This window comes from Micromys minutus (assembly GCF_963924665.1).
Source record: "Micromys minutus genome assembly, chromosome: 7".
Lineage (NCBI taxonomy): Eukaryota > Metazoa > Chordata > Mammalia > Rodentia > Muridae > Micromys > Micromys minutus.
Window position 1 is genome coordinate 60,367,353 of NC_137976.1, and position 22,008 is coordinate 60,389,360.

General features: G+C 39.3%; 1 protein-coding gene across 1 annotated transcript in view; it reads right to left on the reverse strand.

Moving 5' to 3' along the window:
* The window catches only part of UBXN7 (UBX domain protein 7), a gene marked incomplete at its 5' end in the record, with an annotated part of 56,997 nt that overhangs the window by 22,020 nt on the left and 12,969 nt on the right, over positions 1 to 22,008 (reverse strand). Inside the window, 2 exons of the mRNA XM_080919322.1 lie at positions 3,532 to 3,599; positions 7,175 to 7,322. Of these exons, the coding sequence (XP_080775448.1) occupies positions 3,532 to 3,599; positions 7,175 to 7,322 (216 nt within the window). The remainder of the gene's footprint in view (positions 1 to 3,531; positions 3,600 to 7,174; positions 7,323 to 22,008) is intronic.

The following is a 22,008-nucleotide window of genomic DNA, read 5'->3' on the forward strand; positions in this document are numbered from 1 at the left end:
ATATCATAGTAGAATACAAAGACTAGGAGAGAAAAACAATTTAATGAGAGGACCAACATGTTTCCCTATTTTTATAAGTTTCTGTTAGTACCTAGCTTAAGAGAAAAACACCTAGGATTTTCATATCATCTACATAATTTTAAATCTATTGCTTTATTTAGAGTATAGGAAGAATATTAAATTCCAATCCCACATAGAAACATATATATATAGATAGATAGATAGATAGAGAGAGAGAGAGAGAGAGAGAGAGTAAGGAGAGAATATCATTTTAGATAAGCATGAATATTCCTTGATACTATACCAAAATTTAACTAGTCCTGGTTCCTTAAAGATTTGTGCTAAATCTGGGTTGAAAGAGTTGATTCAACAATTAAGAAAGCACTGCTTTTTGCACATGCATATGCATGCACACACATTATTACCTATAATGCCAGCTCCAGGATAATATACACATATCCCTCTACCTATAACAACTGCAGGATACCCCATTTTCTCTTCTAGTCTTTTTGGGTAGCTGTAGATTGTCCTGAAGCTGTTGTATTTTAATGTTAATTCCACTTCCCCAAGAAGGGCTGCTTAGTCACGACTCCAACTGAACCTTCCCATTTTAATTAGTAAAATAAAGGAAAGCCGGTGATTGGGCAGGGTAAGGGAGGTAGAGAGGGTTGAGAGGTCTGGCGAAGGGAGAGGACAGAGGGTGGTTCCCAAGGACCAGCTAGACCCAGGTGATATTAATTGGCGTTAAATAGCTAAGAACATTAAGGATTTTATAGGTCTAATATCTCATATAGAAGGGCAGTTTGTATCTTTGTCTATTTGATGTAATCTTGTTGTGGGTTTGTGGATTGAGAGTTGAATATACAAACCTGAATGAAAAGCTATCGGGCTGTAGAGTTGTGCTTGTGGGATTTTGGGGTACAGAAACGCCCTGGGACAGAAGTGGAAAATAGGTGGTAGTAAACTGCCAAGGGAAGGGAAATGTGTGAATGGAGTGAGATCCAGGTGGTGGCTTGGACTGGGAGTGTACTGTATCCGGGTCAGGCCTGAGGAGTAAGACCTCAAGGCCGGTAAAGAGATAAACATGGTAAAGAGATAAATATTTACTGCAACAGGCAACTCACATGTACATTTTTACCACCATCACCACTACCACCCACCCACCCACCCCTACACACAGAATAATATTAAAAAGAAATCTTAAGTAATGTCAGTTCTGGGCTGGAAAGATGGTTCAGTGGTTAAGAGCACTGACTGCTCTTTCAGAGGCCCCAAGTTCAAATCCCAGCAACCACATGGTGGCTCACAACCATCTGTAATGAGATCTAATGCCCTCTTCTGGTGTGTCTGAAGACAGCTACAATGTATGTAATAAATAAATAAATCCTAAAAAATAAAGAAAAGAATACCAACCAAACAAACAAACAATAAAAGAAACATCTTTTAAAAATGGCTTGTGCAAGCCAAATCTCTATCAGGTAGCTTTTTATACTCTGTCTCAATAAAATTCATTGTTCTAAGTCATAGGCAGTCAGTCCCAAAGACTTTGGCTCTTCTGCTTGCTTTGTAATGAGGATATAGCATCTCTCTCCAACAGCTTTGAAGAAAATGCTTCTTCCTATGATTTTGGGTGTCATCCAAAGGCCCTTGTGTTAATGGCCTGGTTCCCAACATAGTACTGTTGGGAGCCTTTGAGAACTGGGACCTAACAGAGAAGCTTTGGTCACTTGGGTTTACACCCTTAAAAGGAGTGTTGAGACTCAGGTCTGGCTTTCTCATTTCCTTTTCTGTTTTTTGGCTGCCAAGAACTAAGCAACTTCTTACACCATATGCTCCCTAAGATGGATACTGCCTTGCTACAAGCAAAGGGACCAATTAAAACCTCCAATAATTAACTAAAATAGTGTCCTCTTATTAAGACGACTGTCTTGACTATCTCATAGCTGTAACATGAAGTGGTCTAATACTCCACCATCTCTCATTATAATGTGCAGGTGAATATCCAGGGCAAAGATAAACTTTGATGGTATCTGTACCTGTAGCAGGCCCTATATCTGAGGTGGGTAGACCATGTGTTGTGCCTCCCCAGAAAGTTTTGTCACAAAACACTGCAAAAACAGGGTGTTCCCCAAAGCAAGCTGGCTAGGGAAACCAACTGTATCAAAGAGTTCTGGGTTTGACTCAGAAACCCTGCCTCAATGAATCAGGTAGAAGAGCAACTAAAGATGGAGCTCAACCTCTGGCCTTCACATGTATGCGCATGCGCACACGGGCATATCCTTCAATGAACTTTATGATTTACACTGTCTCTAGATTATTTACAATACCTAATTCAATGTAAATGCTTTCTAAATGATTGTTCCGTTGTTTTGGCATACGGACAAGAAAATGTCTATATATGTTCAACACAGATGGAATTTCTGCAATGATAGAGATTAAATCTTGTGTCTTACACATGCTAGGCAAGTGCTCTACTTAGGGAGGAAGTATTGACATCTAAATGGATAATTTTTTAAGGATTATTTCCCCCTCTTGCCTGGTACACACCTTTAATCCTAGAACTAAGGCGACAGAGGCAGGCAGATCTCTAAGTTTAAGAACAGCCTGGTCTACATAGCAAACTCTAGACTAGCAAAAGGCACACAATGAGATCCTATCTAAATAGGTAAATAAACATTTAAAAATTTTCCCCTATGCTAATAACTTTTCTACAAAACTTAAAATGGGTCTCTTTCGTGTTTCAAACCATTTTCCTGTCCTAGTGTTCTCAATACAAAAACATTTCCCCATCTATTTGCCCTACCACAGTAAGATTCAATGCTATATTTTTAAAGCAATACCTAAAAATGTTTGCTTCATACAAGTAAGTGCGTACTTATTAAACTATCACTGTTCTTTAAAGTTAATTAAATGACCCATACTTCAGCATACTCTGAATATGACAAGACTACTAACAATTCTTTTGCATGCAATAAGGACTTATTTTTTTCCTCTGTCCAGACCAGGAACAAACTTGGAGAAATTAATATAAGAGAAGATGAAGATAAAGTATACAAAACAATAGAAAGTTATCAAGTCAAGTGTATATTCAGAAAAAGATTTAAGATAAAATTAAGAGTTTTTAATATAACAGAACTGATTTCCATAAGAGGTAGCAATTCCAAAGGGAAGGTGGGAGCTGGGTATAGTAGTGCACGTCTTCAATCCTAGAATTTAGAATTTAGGCAGGTAGCCTGAGTTCCAGGCCAGCTAGGACTACACAGTGACACCCTTCCTTAAAAGGTGGTGGGGGGGGGGGACAGCAATTCATTTGCTAAGTTTCCTATTTGTTGGCCTTCTACAACACATGGTTCATTGTTAATGTACATTATTCTCCAGTAAGGAATGCAGCTTCCCAAGAGGGAATACAGAAATATAAGATTAAAAACTGATTCTGTAAGTGAAGAGACAATCTGAGCAAACCCTCACTTAACTTTATTAACAGCCTAGATAACAAAGTCAGACAAGGGTAAGCAAACAAAGAGAACTCACCACCAAACAAAGGCTCTGGCTCCACCAATATTTCTTGCTTTTGAGGAATTGGAGCACGAACTTCTTCTCTATTAAAAGAAAGTGAAAAGATATCAAAATGAAAAACTGTTTATGATACCTGTTTTCCTTCTTAATTAGAAATGTGGTCAAATTATAAAGTGAAACACAGTTGTTAGGAACTACATTCAAGATAAAAGTTGTAAATGATTTTTACAGAGATTAACTGGAATAAAATACCTAGCACAGAAAGCTAAAATGGTTTACAAAGAAAGAACAAGCAGAAAAGAAAAAAAAAATGATTTCTTGGGCTGGAGAGATGGCTCAGGGGTTAAGAGTACTGACTGCTCTTCCAGAGGTCCAAAATTCAAATCCCAGCAACTACAACCATCAGTAATGGGATCTGATGCCCTCTTCTGGTGTGTCTGAAGATAGCATCAGTGTACATAAAATAAATAAATAAATCTTAAAAAAAAAAAAATCCATCTCAGATCCTTACACCTTTAATAGTTGAAACTTCAGATGCCCCTGAAGTTGGAATTATAGGTTGGTGTGAACTGCCTAGCACAGTTACTGGAATAGTGTATGCTCATAACCACTGAACCATCTGTCCACTCTCAAACTAACCTGACTCTCCCTCTCCTTCTCTTTATCTCCTCCCTCCTTCCCTCCCCCTTCTCTCTTTCTCTCTGAGACAAAGTCCCAGTATATAGTCCTGTCTGACCTGGAATCACAGAGATCTGACAGCCTCTGCCTTCATGTGCTGGGATTAAAGCTTGTTCCACACTATATCCAAGCTGCAAGAATTGTTTTGGCCTTTTTAAAATTCAATTTTTGCTGCTCCTTTCCTGGACCCAATTAGGAACTGAACCCCAGGCCTTGCATTTGTGTGGCCATTTGTCTACTATTGAGCTAAATCCCCAACCCTCCCTCAATTCTATTTTTAGTTTAATGATATGTATAGGGCCCTCAGTGGTCATACAGGCACCTTTAGAGCTGGAGTTGCAAGCTCTTAAATGTAGAGCCATCTCTCCAATTCCCAGTCTCCCTGAACTCTTAGATACCTTAAGACTGGCACAGTCACATTTTTTTTTAATTGGATATTCTCTATATTTACATTCAAATGTTATCCCCTTCCCCCCTCCCATTGCTCCTCCATCTCCGCTTGTTTCCATGAAGGTGCTTCCTTTCCCAATCACCCTTTCTCCATCTCAGTGCCTTGACATTCCCCTACACTGGGAAAAGATACCTTCACTGGACAAAAGGCCTCTCTTCCCATTGATGCCAGACAATGCTATCCTCTGCTATATATGCAACTGGAGCCATGGGTCTCTCCATGTATGTTGAATGGTTGGTGTTTTAGTCCATGGGAGTTGTGGAAGTTTAATTGGTTGATAATGTTGTTCTTCCCATGAGGACCATCACACTTTTAATCCCAGCCAGAGATAGGCAGGTCTCTGAGTTTAAGGCCAGCCTAGTCTACAGAACAAGTTCCTGGACAGCCAGGGCGACAGAGAAACCCTGTCTCAAAAGTCAAAACACAAAACAAAACAAAACAAAACAAATGACATGGAAAATATAGGCTTACTAGAATTGATATAATTACTGCTATATCATACATTAAAATGCAAGGATATAGTAAAGGAACTTCAATAAATCCTAGTGTACAAAAAGGAATTTTCTATATAAAATATATAAATAAATATATAATATATACTAAAATATAAACTCTTATTTTCTTGACATATTTTCTATGTATGTGAATACTTGTCTCAATGTGTTTCTTCAGACCATGTGCATATAGTACCCTAGGACGCCCTGGGGCTGGTAAAAATTTTGTCCTCTAGAAAAGCAGCCAGTACTCCAAATATTGAGCAATCTCCTTAGCCATAGAAATTCTGAGCCTCTTGGTCCTGTGAGATAAATGGTTAATAGAAAACAACAAGCAAAAACTTTATAATGTATTAATATGATCTCCAAAGTTCATAACTCTTACAGAAACAATATTCTACTAATCTGAAACTAATTCAACAACTATACTTATATGTGACCTGATTCTTAAAGTACGTCTAATTTAATAAAAATAGAACTCTAGAGGCTGAGAGACGGTTCAGCAGTTAAGAGCACTTGCTGCTTTTCCAGAGAATTTGAATTCAATTCCCAGCACACACATGGCAGCTCCCAACTGTCTACAACTCCTGTACCAGGGGATCTGATACCCTCATATAGGCATACATGCTGACAAACATGCATCATAAAATAAATAAATGATTTAATAAAATAAAGTAAACCCCTGGCCCTTTGCCTATTCTATTTAAAGTGATTCTTCTTGTTTAGTATCTCATATTATAAATTATGAGAATTACAAATGACTAAGCATATTAGAGTCTTACTTAAGGACTATTAAAATTAAGATTTTTTTGGGGGGGGGCCTGGAACTCATACAAATCTTTCTGGCCATTGCCTCCAGAGTTATGGAACTAAAGGCATGAGCCACAAAGCCCTTATTCGTTATTGTTGTTATTGCTAAAATCAATGGCTTAGCCAGGAATTGTGGGCACACCTGGAATGCTAATACACAGGAAGATCATGGCCAGCCTAGGCTACATAATATCTCAAAACAAAACAAACAAACAAACAAAAAAAAAAAAAAAAAAAAAAAAAACCCAACGGCCATCTGAGTGTAGTGGCATGAGCCTATAGTACTTCAACAAGGTTTAACACCCAAGAGTTAGATATTTATTGCAAACTCTAACCAAATATAAATTGCTCAAAAATGAAATATAAACAGCTCTATACACACTGGGGATGCCTTTAGTGATAAGACAGGTAACTATTTAAAAGATTTTGTTTATACATTTAAGTACTACATCTTAAACTCAGGTACCATGCATGTTACTCACACATTCTACCATTAAGGTATTACCTTCAGCGTTCTTGAAAATATTTCAAGGTAATTCACTTTCCTGAGAAAACATAGGAAAGTCTATATTTGGAAATATGAGCTTTATTAGACTATACCTGCTTTTTAACTGCTATAGAGTTTAGGAAAAAATGGCTATACTCTAGTTTCCTCATAGAAAAAAATAATAATGCCAATCTAAAAAGTTTTTTTTTTTTTTTTTTAATATTCTGGTGTATCTCAGTATAGCTTCAATTTACCATGAACTTCAGATCCTCACATCTCTACCTCCTAAGCTATGGTTACAAGCATGTGTCACCTAGTCTGGTTTATTCAGTGTTAGGGATTTAGCCGAGAACTTATTGAATGGCAAGCAAACACTCTACAAATGATCTAAATCCCAGGCCAACAAAATTGTTTTTGTTGTATAGGTGATGGCTGTGGAACACATAAACCCTGATCTCAGGCCAATTATATTATAATCAAGCAGTTGTACCATGCATTCTGCTGCCTGCCTCTAACCCACACAGTTCTTTTGAGGTCTGAACAGAAAAGAAGATCAAGCAGATGAAGACAGTGCTCTAGGGAATTTAACATATATTAAATACAAAAACTTCCACGTGCTATTTTCAGAGGCTTTCAATCTTTAAAATTTTCAAAACTAGATAAAATCTTCAAAACCCTGATAAAAATGCAGCTAGTTAATCTAGGCAAGAATAACTGCTACAATAAATAAATCCATACTCTGTGTGCGGTCTGACAGTAGAAACACTTGCTGAACTGGTACTGGGCTCCTCAGCAATTCCTCCTCCATCCAAAAACATAGTGACGGCCATCTCCAGGTTGTTGTTACAAGCTTCAAGCATATGTTTTCCTACACTTTCACTTGCACCTGGAACAGCAAAGGAACAGAAAATAAAGCTTAAATGACATCTTAGATTCAAGCTCACATTAAAATATAGAATTCCCAAAAAAATTAACAGTCCTTCCCTCCTTAATGACTCATGTAAACATATTTGTTTCCTTCTGTCCTGCTGGCTGCCTGGAGAAATATATAAAACTAGAAAGAAAGCAATAGCATGGTAACAGTATACCCTTCTACAATCACAAGAAAATAGTTGGCATTTCTCTCTCTCTCTCTCTCTCTCTCTCTCTCTCTCTCTCTCTCTCTCTCTCTCTCTCTCGTATATGCAGAATTTTTTTGTTGTTTTGCTTTTGAGTACCTCAGTCCAGTGTTCAACTCAGAAATCCTCTTGCCTCTGCCTCAAATACTAGACCTACAAGAATGGGCCACTGCCACCACACCTGGCTATTTGCCATTTCTTTTCATATGTGTATGGATGTGCATGTATATACATATAAGTGTGCCATGACTAATGCACCAGGGTCAAAAGACTATATCTGATACTGTTCTTCCTTCTACCTTGTTAGAGACAGTCTCTCAGCTGCCACTATGTATGCTGGGCTAGCTTTCCTAGCAAACTTTCAAGAGATTTTCTAACCTCTGGTCTTAATGTAGGAGGATTTAAACTCAAGTCATCTTGTTTGCACCTCCTCAGCTCTATTTGCAATTTCTTTAAATAGCTGCTGAATGAACTAGGTGTGGTGGTTCATACAAGCAGTTGGGACTCAAGCAGGTGGGTCTCTATTAGTTCAAGGCCAGCCAGAGACTATACTATAAAAGTTTGGAGGGGGGGGAGAGGGAGAAGGAAAGGGAGAGAGAGAGAGAGAATGAGATAGAGATGGGGGGGTGAGAGGATGGGGTGAGCTGGGCATTGGTGGTGGCTGGTGCCACATACCAGCACTTGGCAGTCAGAGTAGGCAAATATCTGAGTTCAAGGCCAGCCTGGTCTATAGAGCAAGTTCCAGGATAACTAGGGCTACTATACAAAGAAACCCTGTCTTTGAAACAACCAAAAACAGGAAAAAAAGAGATGAACTACATTGTGTCAGTATTAATAAACTGAAAAGGAATAAAGAAAAGGGCTGGAAAAATGGCTAAGTGGTTAAGAGCACTGAATGCTCTACCAGAGGTCCCAAGTTCAATTCCCAGCAACCACATGGTAGCTCACAAACCATATGTAATGGGATCTTCTGGTATGTCTGCAGACAGCCACAGTGTACCCAACCACATACATTAAATAAAAATAAATAAATAAATCTTTTTTTTAAAGTCACCACACATTAAATTTTAAAAAAAGAATGCATTTCAATTAACATTTTTATCTATTCAAAAAGCTAGGTTAGGGCTCAAAATCAGAACACATTTTTAATATCAAACCAAGAGAAGTAAACCAAGACATTTTTGTCTAAAATATAAGTATCTGGTAAGAAATGGCAATCTCTGTTATTTTAATGTCCAAACAACCATTTGTAAACAAAGCCAGCACAATCTGTTGAATGAAATATAAATTGGTAGTTCTCTTAAAAAACAATTTTACAAATACCAAGAAATTCCTGAGATGGGAAGAAAGGCACACAAGTACCTGCCATAGGCATGCACCACTATAATGGCTAAATGTATGGTGGAGAGATGGGAGAGATGGAAGAGAAAACAAAGCAAAGGGTTCATACACTATGGAGGAAGGCGGAACTGGAGGTGAAGGCTCAATGGAGGTAAGAAACTGGTGGATATGAGGAGTCCTTAATGAGGTTAGTGACATCTGCCCACATTGCTTCCTGAACCATGTCTGGGGCAATGTGTGGTACAGTGGCAGCAGGGGTATGTGTTGATGTACCAGGTCCATCCAAAGGCCAGGCAAATGTCCCTGAGCTGACCCTGAATGGAGAGGAGCAAGTAAGCTGTCCCAAGAGTAAGAGCAGGAGAGGCGACCCTGTCCTTTGTAAGCTGCTGCATTGGGTGAGCTAGCTACAGCAGTGCTACAGAGCTTGCCCTAGTGTAGCAACAGAAGCCAGAGGACATTGGAAAGCTGGTAAGCTGACCAACTCACCTACCTCCCAGGCCCAGATCCAGGGCTTTGAGTAGGCCCACCCAACATCTATCTCACGTATGATCTGCTGGAGTGCATGAAAGGGCCAGGCTGCAGATCCCAAACTGCAGGATCTCCATGACATAGAGCAACAATAGGCTATCCAAGAACAGTCCCCATAATGATCCAGTACTGAAGTGTAACAAAAATCAGAGGCCTCAAAACAGTCCTAGAAATTGACTCGTTGCAATGAACATTTGCAAGTATACAGGGTAACACACTGTAACAAGCTACAGCTTCCAGGATGAGATTTTTTTTGTATTCTTTTTTTCCCCTTACTATTTATTTACTTACTTTTAGGGGAGGCTACAAGAGTAGAGGATGGATACAAAGGGACAGAGAGATGAGCGGGATTGGAGCACATGATGTGAAATTCACAAAGAATTAGTATAAAAATTTTTTTAAAAAGAAATGACTTTTTTGACTCAGTAGTACAGACTTCTAGAATCAAATCAGTATGAAATACTTACTATATGCACAAACATGCCCAGATATATGTCTAAGAGTAGATTCAATTAATAAAGCAAAATTCAAAACATAAAGCATCCTGTAACAGTACAATGTGAACCACAGTATACATTTGATTTAAATATTATGGGGCTACTGCAAAGCATCTTGAGAGTCTATTTGGGATGAGTTTTATTATTATATACCTTGGGATCTTGTTTCATTGGTAGCAAATGAAAGCATTTTACTGAGTATGCCATTTCAAAGCTGACAGCTGTTTTGTCTCAGTACATAAGACAGAATTCCAATGTCCTCTAGCTTCTGTTGCAATAGCTGGGAAATCAGTCTTCAGCTTAAAGAAAATGATTTTTATAGCAGTCAGCAATCTGTTGGTTCTAATTGCTTTTAAGGTTTCTGTCACTGGCATGCGATTCCACTGTGACTTACAGTTAATCTTACTTATTCCTTGGGATTCACTGGATTTCTTTTTGTTTGTTCTTTTGTTTTGCAAGACAGCTTTGGTTGTCCCAGAACTCATTTTGAAGACCAGGCTAGCCTCAAACTCAGAGATCTAACTGCCTCTGCCTCCCGAGTGTTGGGATTAAAGGATTTCTAACACTTGATATTTTGTTCTCAATTCTGGAAAATACCCACATTATTTGAACTTTCCTTCATTTTTCCTTTCAAAATTATTTCTTTTCAGGAATCCAATTAGGTATTATGCTACAATGCTTCACAATGACTTTTTTGTTTGTTTTCCAAGACATGGTTTCTTTGTGTAACAGCACTAGCTGTCCCGGCTGTCCTAGAACTCGATCTGTAGACCTGGCTGGTCTCCAGGTCATGAAGATCCACCTGCCTCTGCCTCCCACGTGTTGGGATTACAGGTGTGTGCCACCATGCCCACATTTCACGCTGACTTTCTCTCCATCTTTTAGATGTTTTGTCTCTCTCTGTCTCCATGCTGCACTCTCAGCAGTATCTTGTTCCTTAGTTCATTCTGAGACAGGGTCTGGCTGTGTAGCACAGTCCAGCCTCCTCCTGCCTCAGCTTCCCAGTCCTGGAATTACAGGTATATGGCAGTTCTCTTGACTTGGTAATATCTTCACTATCTTCTAGTTTACATTATTTTCTCCCTCAATGTGTCAACTGATTCAATACTATTAATCCTTTCTAAGGTTCTAGTTTTGCTTGGTTCTTCATCTGGTCATGTTTTTAAAGGTTTAATTCACATTTCTACTTCAATCTTTTATTTGAGTTACCTATATAATATGCAAACATATACTATTATAATAAACTATAAATCTATAATCTTTAAAATGTCCAACATCCTTAGTTATCAGGAAAATGGAAATTCAAACTACTTTGTGATTTCAGCTTACCCCATCAGAAGAGCTAAGAGCAATAAATAAATAAAACAAAATAACAACAAACTTTGGAATGGATATGGACAAAGTGAACCATTACTCACTGTTGTTAGGGGCACAAAACTTTCCAACAATGTGGAAGCTCTTCAAGTTAGGAATAGATCTACCACATGATCCAGTTACAGGCATATATCCAAAGGACCCTATGTTATAATAAAAAGATATTTGCTAAAAAAAAATCTTCTATAATCTCTATAGATCACCATCTCTTGTGATCTTACTCATTATACAATGGTTTTTGTGTTGTTTTTATTTTTTCACTATATATACACGTGTGTGAGGAGGTGTATGCAAGAATCCAGGGAAGGTACTGAATTCTCTCAAGCTAGTGATTTTGAGTTAGTGCATGTGGTTCAGTCCTCTGCAAAAGCAGTTTGTGCTCTAACTTCTGAACCATCTCTTCACCCTTGTAAATTTTTTCATTATATATCTGTGTATATTTACATGAATGTATGTTCATGTATGTGCAGTTGCACACATCTAAGAGCACAGAGGCCATTATACAGTATAATCAGGCCTCTTGGATCTGGAGTCCTAGATATGTGCAGGGAGCCCAGTTTGTCGCATGATAGTGGTATTAAAACTCTGGTCCTAGCCAGGTAGTGGTGGCAGATGTTTTTAAACTCAGCTAAAAAAGCAGAGGCAGGCAGGTCTCTTGAGTCTGAGTTCAGCCTGGTGTATAGAGCAAGTTCTAAGACAGTCAAATTGCATAGAGAAAACCTGTCTCAAAAAAAAAAAAAAAAAAAACCTAAAAGATCAGTGCTGAAAGATGGCTCAGCAGTTAAAAGCATTGGGTCCTCTTCAGAGGACCCAGGTTCAATTCCCAGCATTCACATGGCAGCTCACAACTGTCTATAACTCCACTTTCAGGGGAGCCAATACCCCCACTCACACAGGCATACATAAGGTAAAACACCAATGTACATAGTATTTAAAATTTTTAAATAATGAAAAAGGATTTTAATAAAGGGAAAAAAAAGAACAAACAAACAAACAAAAAAACCAAAATTCAGGTCATATTTCACAGCAAGAGCTTTTAACCACTAAGCCATCTCTCTCCAGTCCTCCTCTCCTCCCCTGTTCCTTTTTTTGAGACATGGCCTCACAGTAGCCCAGGCTGGCCTTAAGCTCAAGTCCTTCTGCCTTGCTATCTCAAGTGCTGAAATCAGGGATCAGAAAGTTGGCTCAGTGGATATATACATATTTGCCACCAAGTAATGGAATTACAGTATGTACCACCTTGTTTATGGCTCATCTGAGATTTTGTTTACTAAGATCTAGTGTAGTGTGCCCTGGAACTTGTATCTGAAGTTTTAGTTATAATTTTAAGTCTGGCATCCTCTTAAATGCTTGATTTAGTCTGCAAGGTAACAGGTATGATCAAACAAGAGTTGATAGGTGGCTGGAAAGTTTTCCAAGGTCACATGGTGTGGGGCAGCAGACTGTGAAAGGTTGAAGCCTCAGAGACCCTAAGGGATGGTAGGAAGCTTCCCAATCTCCAGGGAGATTAGGCCCCTCTCAAGTATCTACAGCCTACACAGCCCCCTGTAGTGAGGTTTGAGACAAATCAGTCACAGAGAGAAACACCTCAAGTCCCTCCTCAACAGGTGAGGCTGTGACTACAGGCCACATAGGCAGGATCACACCCCCAAGAGGTATGCCTTAGCTCTCAGGCCAAACCAATAGGAAGTACCTGTTGTCAGACCATGACCCATCCCCAAACTGTATATAAGAATCCAATCCAGAAGGATTAAAGGTATGCAGGAATTACTCTATTATCTGAGAGCTTCTGTCATAAGAGCTGTAACACTGCCACTTGGGAAGAGATCTCTCCTAAAATTGCCGCCAGAAGCTCCCCTGCACCCCTCACCAGTTAGTCAGTCTCCTGCTGGCTCAGCCTTGCCAGACATCCTGAGCAGGCAAAGCAGTGACCCAGAAACAGAGGTGGGGCAGCACAAGCAGCAGAGGCAGGTGAAGCAGTTCCCCTTTCCCTGCCTGAGCTCTCTCCTTTTCACATGAACCCGTGCATCTAGCCAGACCAGAGATCTCCATGTGATGCCTCTAGCACACAAGCCCACAACATGGGAAATATAACTCTGCAACAAGCCTTGTTAGACATCTTTCTCCATACATGAGACATCCGGCTAAGAGTGACAGAAAATGTCAGCTTCCTGAACAGAAGAGAAATCCTGGAGTTCTTTAAGCCTTGGGATTTTGTTTCTTAATATAACAAAAACAAAAATAAAGTCCTTACACAGAAAAGCCCTATCTCAAAAGGGGGGGAGGCAGATTCCACAGGATGAAAGTATATACAGTAAAGATGGCTAACATCTGCAATCCCAATTTCATTTCAGTTTTAAGCCTTTTGCCAGCACAATAATGAATTATAAAAGATTTTAAGACACTGCACTATTATTTATTTTCTGTGTATGAATGTTTTGATTGCACATATGTATATGTATCATATGTGTGTCTGGTACACAAAAAGGTCAGTAGAGGGCTTCACCATCCTCTGGAACTGGAGTTAGTAGTGAGCTACTATTTGGATGCTGGGAACCTAGCCCAGATACTCCACAAGTGCAGTTAAATGCTCTTAATCAATATGCCATTATTTTAGTCCTCAATACCATACATTTTATTCAGCAATTTTTATATGAAGAAGAATTATTCATGATATTCTACTTTAGCCAAACTTATGAAAAGTGAAGTACTAGCTCTACTCATTTTCCACTTATACTACACACACACCCACACATACATTTTTGAAACTGTCTCTTATTATGTAGCCTTGGAAAGCTTAGAAGACACTGTATAGACCAAACTCCCACCAAATTCACAGAGATTTGCCAGCCTTGGCCTCTAGTATTAAAGGTGTGTGTGTGTGTGTGTGTGTGTGTGTGTGTGTGTGTGTGTGTGTGTGAGTGACAGAGAGAGAAAAAATATATTTAAGATGGTATTTTTTAAAGACAGGGCCTCAACTTTGTAGCTCTGGTGGGCCTGGAACCCAGTATGTAAAACAGGCTAAGCACCTCTAATTCATATAGAACCTCCTGCCTCTGCCTACTAAGTACTATCATTAAGGCGTGTACTACTCCTGGCCTTCCTATATATAACTTCAGTTACTACTAACTCAAAGGTTTTAGTTCAAGTCCTTCACACCTTTTAATTACAACAAAGGCCTAAAAGATCATTGTTCCCCTTTGTTGCTAATTGCACCACCCACTCAGACTTCCTTAATGGTTCTCTCTTGTCAGCTAAAGATAAATCCCAGAGCTGCATGCAGTCATTCATCACGAGGTCTTAGCTAATTTCTCTTGCTTTGCCAATCCTCTTCTCCATTCTATAAAATTTACTAAACTCGAAACAAACGAAATGCTTGGGATGCCATTATATCCACCTTCTCATCTAGTTCAGAAATGATGAGAATCACCAAAATGTTAATCTGTCATCTTGACTACTGATCTACCTAACCTCTTGGATCACAATTAGTGATACTTTTTTATTATATTCACAAACTTATCACTAAGGAGTAAATGCTGGCTTATTTTCTAGTTTAAATGCAATAAAAAAAATTTTTATGTGGTTTTTTGTTTGTTTCTTAAGACAAGCATTCCCAACTTAATCTTACTTTTTATTTTTTAGCTTTTTTATCAGCACAATGATGTATAATCCATAAATAAAAGATTTGTAAGGTACTGCACTTTGTATTTATTTTTATGTGTATGAATGTTTTGCTTGCATGTACATGTCTTGTATAGAAGGGGGGACATGCAACTTCCATGTATGCATGTACCTATGTGTACCTTCCACAGCCCTGGCTATCTGGAATTCACTCTGTAGACCAGGCTAGGCTTGAACTCCAAAGATGTGCCTGCCTTTGCCTCCTCGGTGCAAAGACTAAAGGCATGTGTCACCACATCTAGTAAAAATGTCTTGAAAGAATTGTAGCTTCACATTTGTACTTGTATGTTATCAATTAGCTCACTTAGAACTGTTTCTTAGCAAGGAATGGAGAAAGGCTCAGCCATCAAGATCACTCTATTAGAAGACCTAAGTTCTGAAGCTCCTAAACAACTAGTTGTCCCAGCTTCGGGAAATCTGATGCCTTTCCTGGCCTCTAAGGGAACTCCAACGTGTAGCTGACAAAGACATAAATAAAAACAAAATCTTATACCCCACGCCCCCAAAAGGCTAGATATGTGGTGGTACTTGGGAAATAAAGGCAAATGAATCTCCCTGAGTTCAAGACCTATAAAGAAAGTTCCAGGACAGTCAGCACTACATAAAGACCCTCTCTTAAAACAAACAAAAATGGAGAGTGAACTATTTCATAGCACGTTAGCTTAATAGATAAGACACCAAAGGAAAAAGAACCAAAACCATTTAAACCCTTTTAATGTTTATTTCCAATAAAGAAAAATCACACAAATTTTAAAGAGTTGTAACTCAAACAATAAAGAGAATTTAAAATGGCAGATTATTATCCAATAGACTTTTGTCAAAAAAGTATCTACAGCTGTTTCTGCTAGTTTATAAAGATATATATATATATATATATATATATATATATATATATATATATATATATATATATATATATATATATATATATATATATATATCTAAGACATAAATAAAATGAGACTGGATAAATTTCATAAGTACCAACGAGACTGCTCAGTGGGTAAAGATATTTGTGCCAATCCTGATATTGATGCCTGGGACCCACATAGTAGAAAGAAAAAAACACTCCCTCAAGTTGTCCTATGAAGCATGTATGCACATCACCCCGCTCAAAGTTGAAAAATTAATTTTGCCAGGCAGTGGTACACGCCTCTTTTATCCTAGCACTCTGAAGTCAGAGGCAAGCAGATCTCTGTGAGTTCAAGGTTACCCTGATCTACAGATTGAGTTCCAGGTCAGCCAGGACTACAGAAAGAAACCCTGTCTCGAAACAAAAACAAAACCCAATTACTTTTTAGGTCAAAAACAAACATCTTTTGTGAGAGCAGAAAATTGGAGGAATTATCTTTCATGTAGACCGTGAAATACATGGGTATTCAGTCCATTCAATCCTAGCATAGAATTCTAAAAATCCTTGGAATCCTCAAATTTAGCAGGTTGCTAAATTTAAGAAGCTTTCTGAGACTCTTCACCCTCAACTACAAACACACTATCAGTGGCCAAGGCCTACCAACTCTTTCTATGCCCATTTCTAAAGTCCTACTACAAACTTGCTTCAATAACTCTGCTCTTGGTCATGCTCCTTTCTGAAAAACACTTAAATCAGAGTGAATATAGCTTTATTAATGAAAAGTGAGAAATAGCACCTGATAATGGATCACTATCTTTATTTATTTATTTTTTTTAGTCACACAATTTTTATATTGTATTAATGCCTAGCTTTAGTCTTTTTCTCACATCTTAAAACTTATTTTGTGTGTATGAGGTATGCGCATATCACAGTATGATCCAAGGACAACTTGAAGGAGTCAGTTTTCTCCTTCTATGTGAATCACAAAGATTGAATGAAAATCATCCTGCTTAGGGGTAAGATCCTTTACCCACTAAACCAAGAGACCAGACCAACTCCTTCTTGGGTTCAGGTTTCATTTTAGTGAACCCGAGCTAAAGTTGAATTCAAGTTAACTAACTAAATGGCACCTAGCTCTAGTCTCCAGGTCTTCCTAATAACAACCAACCAGGAGGAAAGCAGAAGTTGTATATAAAGATATTCATTTATGAAAGTTTATGGTTTGGATCAGAGCACCAGCCAATCATTTTAAAGGGCAACAAATTCCATAATAGCCCCCCTCCCCATATGTGTGGCAAGCTGGAAACCCCCCTGCTTGTTTACTTGCCTCTATAAATGCTTGCTTGAAACTGGGGTCTGGGCTTCACCCTCCTGTGTCAATGACAACAATGTAGCCAAAGTTTGAACTTGAATTAAGACCCTAGTGTGATTGCATCAGAACTGGCTCCTTGGTGATCTTTTGGGGTTCACAAAACAGACACAACAAAACCATCTCACCAGTATCCTTGATATAATTTTTATACCGCAAAATAATTATCATGTGATTCTTTTCTATTTTGCTTTTCAAAAAATCATTCTTCTCTGTTGACCTGCACATAAGACATGAGACTGACCTTAGCCAGGAGGCTAAGGCAGGGTCAACACTAACCTAAGCCATAGAATCCAGCTCCATCCAAAAAGAAAGGAGATGGGGAAGAAGTCCAAGTGACAAATGACCACTGCATACAAATTTTTACTGTCACCTTCCTACAATCTCCTCCTACCAGAACACCAAATTTTGGATAAAATAAGACACTGTAATCAAGACATGGTGGCATACTCCTGTAATCCCAACATTTGGGAGGCAGATTAAGGATTATAGATTTTGAAGAAAGCCTGAGCTAGAAGTGCTACCTTGTCTCAAGAAATAAACAAATAAAAACAAAATGTGCCAACCCTAAAGCATGCTGTCAACACTGTGGACTGCCTATCTCCCTAAAAACCTGGCCTGAAATTAGGATAAAATTTCTAACAATCTCTAAAGTGGCATTATACATACTTCTGCCATCATGATATATTGCAAGGCAGCATTGTCAGCACTGATTACAAAATCAAAATACTAACCAACTCCAAAAAGCACTGAAGATGGTTTACATCCTATAGTGTTAAGTATCCAGCCAAGACTTATTTATGTAAAAAGTAAGCATATCATTATGCAAATTTGTTTTTGTATTTAATAAATGGGAAAAATCATATGTACTCCAAAGAATTGCTATAAAATAAATGTCTTGGCACAGTAAGATGCCTCAGTGGGTAAAAGTATTTGTCAAGTCAGCCTGATAACCTGAACTAGATTCCTAGAACCCCAGTGGAAGGATAAAACCAATTCTTGAAAATTACCACCTGACCTCTACAAACACACTGCACATACCACCAACTCCCCTTGCCTCCAACCCGCCTCAACACAGACACACAAAGATCAGGTAGGTGTTGCATACCTTTAATCTCAGCACTGAGTTAGAGACCAGCCTGGTCTACAAAGTGAGTGAGTTCTAGGCTAGCCAAGGTTGTACAGTCTCAATAATAATAATATAATAAATAATATTAAATAGTAATTAAAATTCTTGTGTTGAGGACATAGGAGTGCTTTCCCAGTTGGCAATAAGCCCTGAGTTTGATACCTGGCACCACAAAAAACTGGGCATGGTGACTTTGATGGTTTCAATGAGAATACTGTTACTGGATCATATATTTGAATGCCTGGCCTCCAGTTGGTAGAACTTTTTGGGAAGGATTAGGAGGTATGTCACTGGAAATGAACATTTAAGTTTCAAAAGCCCTTTGATTATCCATGATAATCAGAAACAGCACAAGTCTGTGTAGGATGATGTTATTACACATCAAGGTGGGTCGAGCTTATCATTGGATGAGAAGGAAAGGTAGGCGGGGGGAAAAGTCTAGGGGAAAAGAGGAGGAGGAGAATCAAGATGGAGCCAGAGAAGGAGGATCTAGATCTAGGTGATAGGTAGATATAAATATTTTTAAGGGTTTCTATGGGTCAATTTGTCCTATCTAGGTGGGCAGTTTATATCTTTGTCAACTGGTTGTAAGCTTATTGTGTGGATGTACTGTAGATTGAGAATTTAACAAAAAACTCTGATTGATAAATTATTGATTATTGAGTCATGATTTTACCGGGCTGTAAAGAATCTAAGTAAAGTTCCTGGCTGGCAGATAGACAGCCGGGAGAGGGCAAGGCAGCTCACAGACCACGTGGCAGATAAAACAGCCAGGGTGCACGGCTCAAGCAGTGTGGCAGAAGCAGCCGATCCTTTTCTATTTTTACTACAACTGGTCTGTGAGGTGAGGGTGTGTCTAATATCTCAGCAAATGGTAGAACGCTGTGACCTTCAGGATAGCCCTTAAGGCTGTGGGGGAAAAATGCTGATAATATATAAACTCATCTAGGTGGTTTTCTTTTCTTTTCTTTTCTTTTTCTTTTTCTTTTTTTTTGCCATGTGACATGAGTGCTGGGAACCAAACTCAGATATTCTGGAAGAGCATCAAGCATTTTTTTTTAATTTATTTCATAAAATATTATTATAGCTCACAAAATTTGTTATAGAATAATATATAATGAATACACTTTTTTTTTCTTCTTTTATTTTTTCTAAGAAAGCCTGAGGTTTGCACATTTTGGCCTTCCTTCTTTTTGAGCTTCATAAGGTCTATGAGTTGTTTCTTGAGTATTCAGAGCTTTCTGGGGCTAGTATCCAATAATCAGTGACTGCATACTGTAGGGAGCCGTTTGTGCCGCACCCAAACATGGTGCCGGCTTCCCACCGAGAACTCAGCAAACAGAGTTGTTGCCCAGCCAAGAGACTTAATGCGCATGCGCCACATACGTCATAGCCCGCTCTCCGGGCATACTATTGAGTTACTGGAGGGCACACCAATCAGGTAGCGACACGAGTCTCCTGGGCATATATAAGCAATGCTTTTCTCTCCCACGTGGAGAAGTCCCCTGCTCAAAGGAGAAGTCCTCTGCTCAAGGAGGAGATCCCCTGCTCAGAGTATTGTACAATAAATTCTTCTGTTCGCAGAAGAATCCTGTTGTTGCACGCCTATTCCTGCCGGCGGGACATGGGGCGCGCGACAAGTGGTGCCGAAAATCCCAGGAGCGCCGAGGGGACCCTTCAGTTCGCTGAAGTGGATTCAGAACTGCGAAAAGGTAAATGGTAAGCTCTGAGAGACAGGTCCCTCTTTGGAATTTACGGGGTGCCAAAAGAGCGTGCCAAAAACTTAGGCATGTCTCTTCTTGGATTTTCTCCGGAAGTAGAAGGGTTATTGCTTGCATTTGTGGTAACTGTCGTAACATTACTGTTGTGGAAGTTATCTAGACAGAAAGTTATCACGCAGCACCAAGAGGGTGGGTCAGAAACGGAGCGTAATGAAAGAGGGAGCACGCAAGAAAAAAGTAAAAGAGGTAGGCTCTGAGAGACATGTTCAAAACAAGTCAGAAACGGAGGGTACTCAAGGGCGGGAGAGAGGATTGTGCCCCAGGAAACGAAGTACAAGTTTCCCGGAGAGGATACTTTGTATCCGCTAAAAGAGCAAAAAGCTTTAGAGCTGGCAGAAGAAAAATTAGAGGATGAATTATTTGAATCTGTGGAGGAAGATTTAGAGGAGGAGGCAGCAGAATGTGAGGTGGAGCGGTTTCAGCCCGGACAGAGGACTCCTATAACACAACCGGAAGCTCTTAAAGCAGCCGCCGTCTCTGCTCTTCCGCTTTACCCAGAGAGGAAGTGGGAGTTCTTTTGTACTCCGGAGACATGCCATACCATCAGGCAAATGTTTCCCTTGTTTGAGGATGATCACTGCCTCAAACATAAGCAAGTTAAAGAGTTGGCAAAGTCAGTCCAAACTTATAGAATCACTGCTAATTATACAAAAAACCTGGATAGGCTAATGCCACCTGGATTGCTGGTTGCTGGCCTATTTCCCAGCCAAAGGGTAATTTGTTTATTCCAGCCCAACCTAAGTGGTCACCTTTCTGTACAGGAAGAGATTCAGCCCTGTATCCTTGGATTGGCTGTCAATCTCAGGGTGTACGTTGGGCAGTTAAGGGCCCTCAAAATTATGGGGCAACCAGCTCCCCAGTAGTCTGGGAGCAAAAAAAACCCCCGCGGAGAGCCACTCCAGGTTCTGCGAGATTGGACCTCCGTGCCACCACCAGAATTGTCCGGACCCCACAAATGGGAGTTCAGCCTATCCCTTGTGACTTTAATGGGCCATTACAGGCTAATACAATAGGGCTGCTTTTGGGATGTCCCCTGCCACCCTTAAAGATTTGGTAGTACACCCTGGGGTGATTGATCAAAATTATAAAGGCCAACTAAAGATCAAGTGCTCCTCCCCAGGGGTTTGTTTCCCATCTCCGCAGGATATCGGATTGCTCTATTGCTCATCTTCCCCAATTGTACTGCCCAATTTGCATCAAACTGGACAAGAAGGGAGAAGAGGGAACAAAGGCTTCAGTTCTTCAGGAACTGACTTAACATATCTATTAGTAGATTTAAATACTGGCCAACCTTAATTTGGAGATTAAAAGAAAACTTTTTAAAGAACTTTTGGATGCTGGGGCAGACAAAAGCATCTTATCTACTAGGTGGTGGCCTGCTAAGTGGCCAGTTAATCAATCTTCCCATTTTTTGCAAGGCCTTGGCTACGAAGCCAGTCCTGCTATTAGTTCTAAATTATTAAAATGGAAAGCCCCTGAGGGACAAAAAAGAACTTTTACACCGTATGTCCTTCCACTACCTGTTAATCTATGGGGAAGAGACATTTTAACAGAACTAGGTCTTAAACTTATGAACAATTATTCCCTGCCTGCACAAGAGATAATGATTAATATGGGGTATATCCCCAAAAGAGGCATTGGCAAATGGATGTCACCCATGTTCCCTCCTTCGGAAAATTAAAATATGTACATGTGTCCATTGATACTTGCTCAGGAGTTATCTTTGCTTCTCCTTTATCAGGAGAAAAGGCTTCTCATGTTATTACTCATTGTCTTAAAGCGTGGAGTGCATGGGGCATTCCTAAAGTGTTAAAAACAGACAATGGTCCTACATATACCACAGCAAAATAGCTTGAATTTTGCCATCACATGGGAGTTTCACTCCTGACAGGATTGCCTTA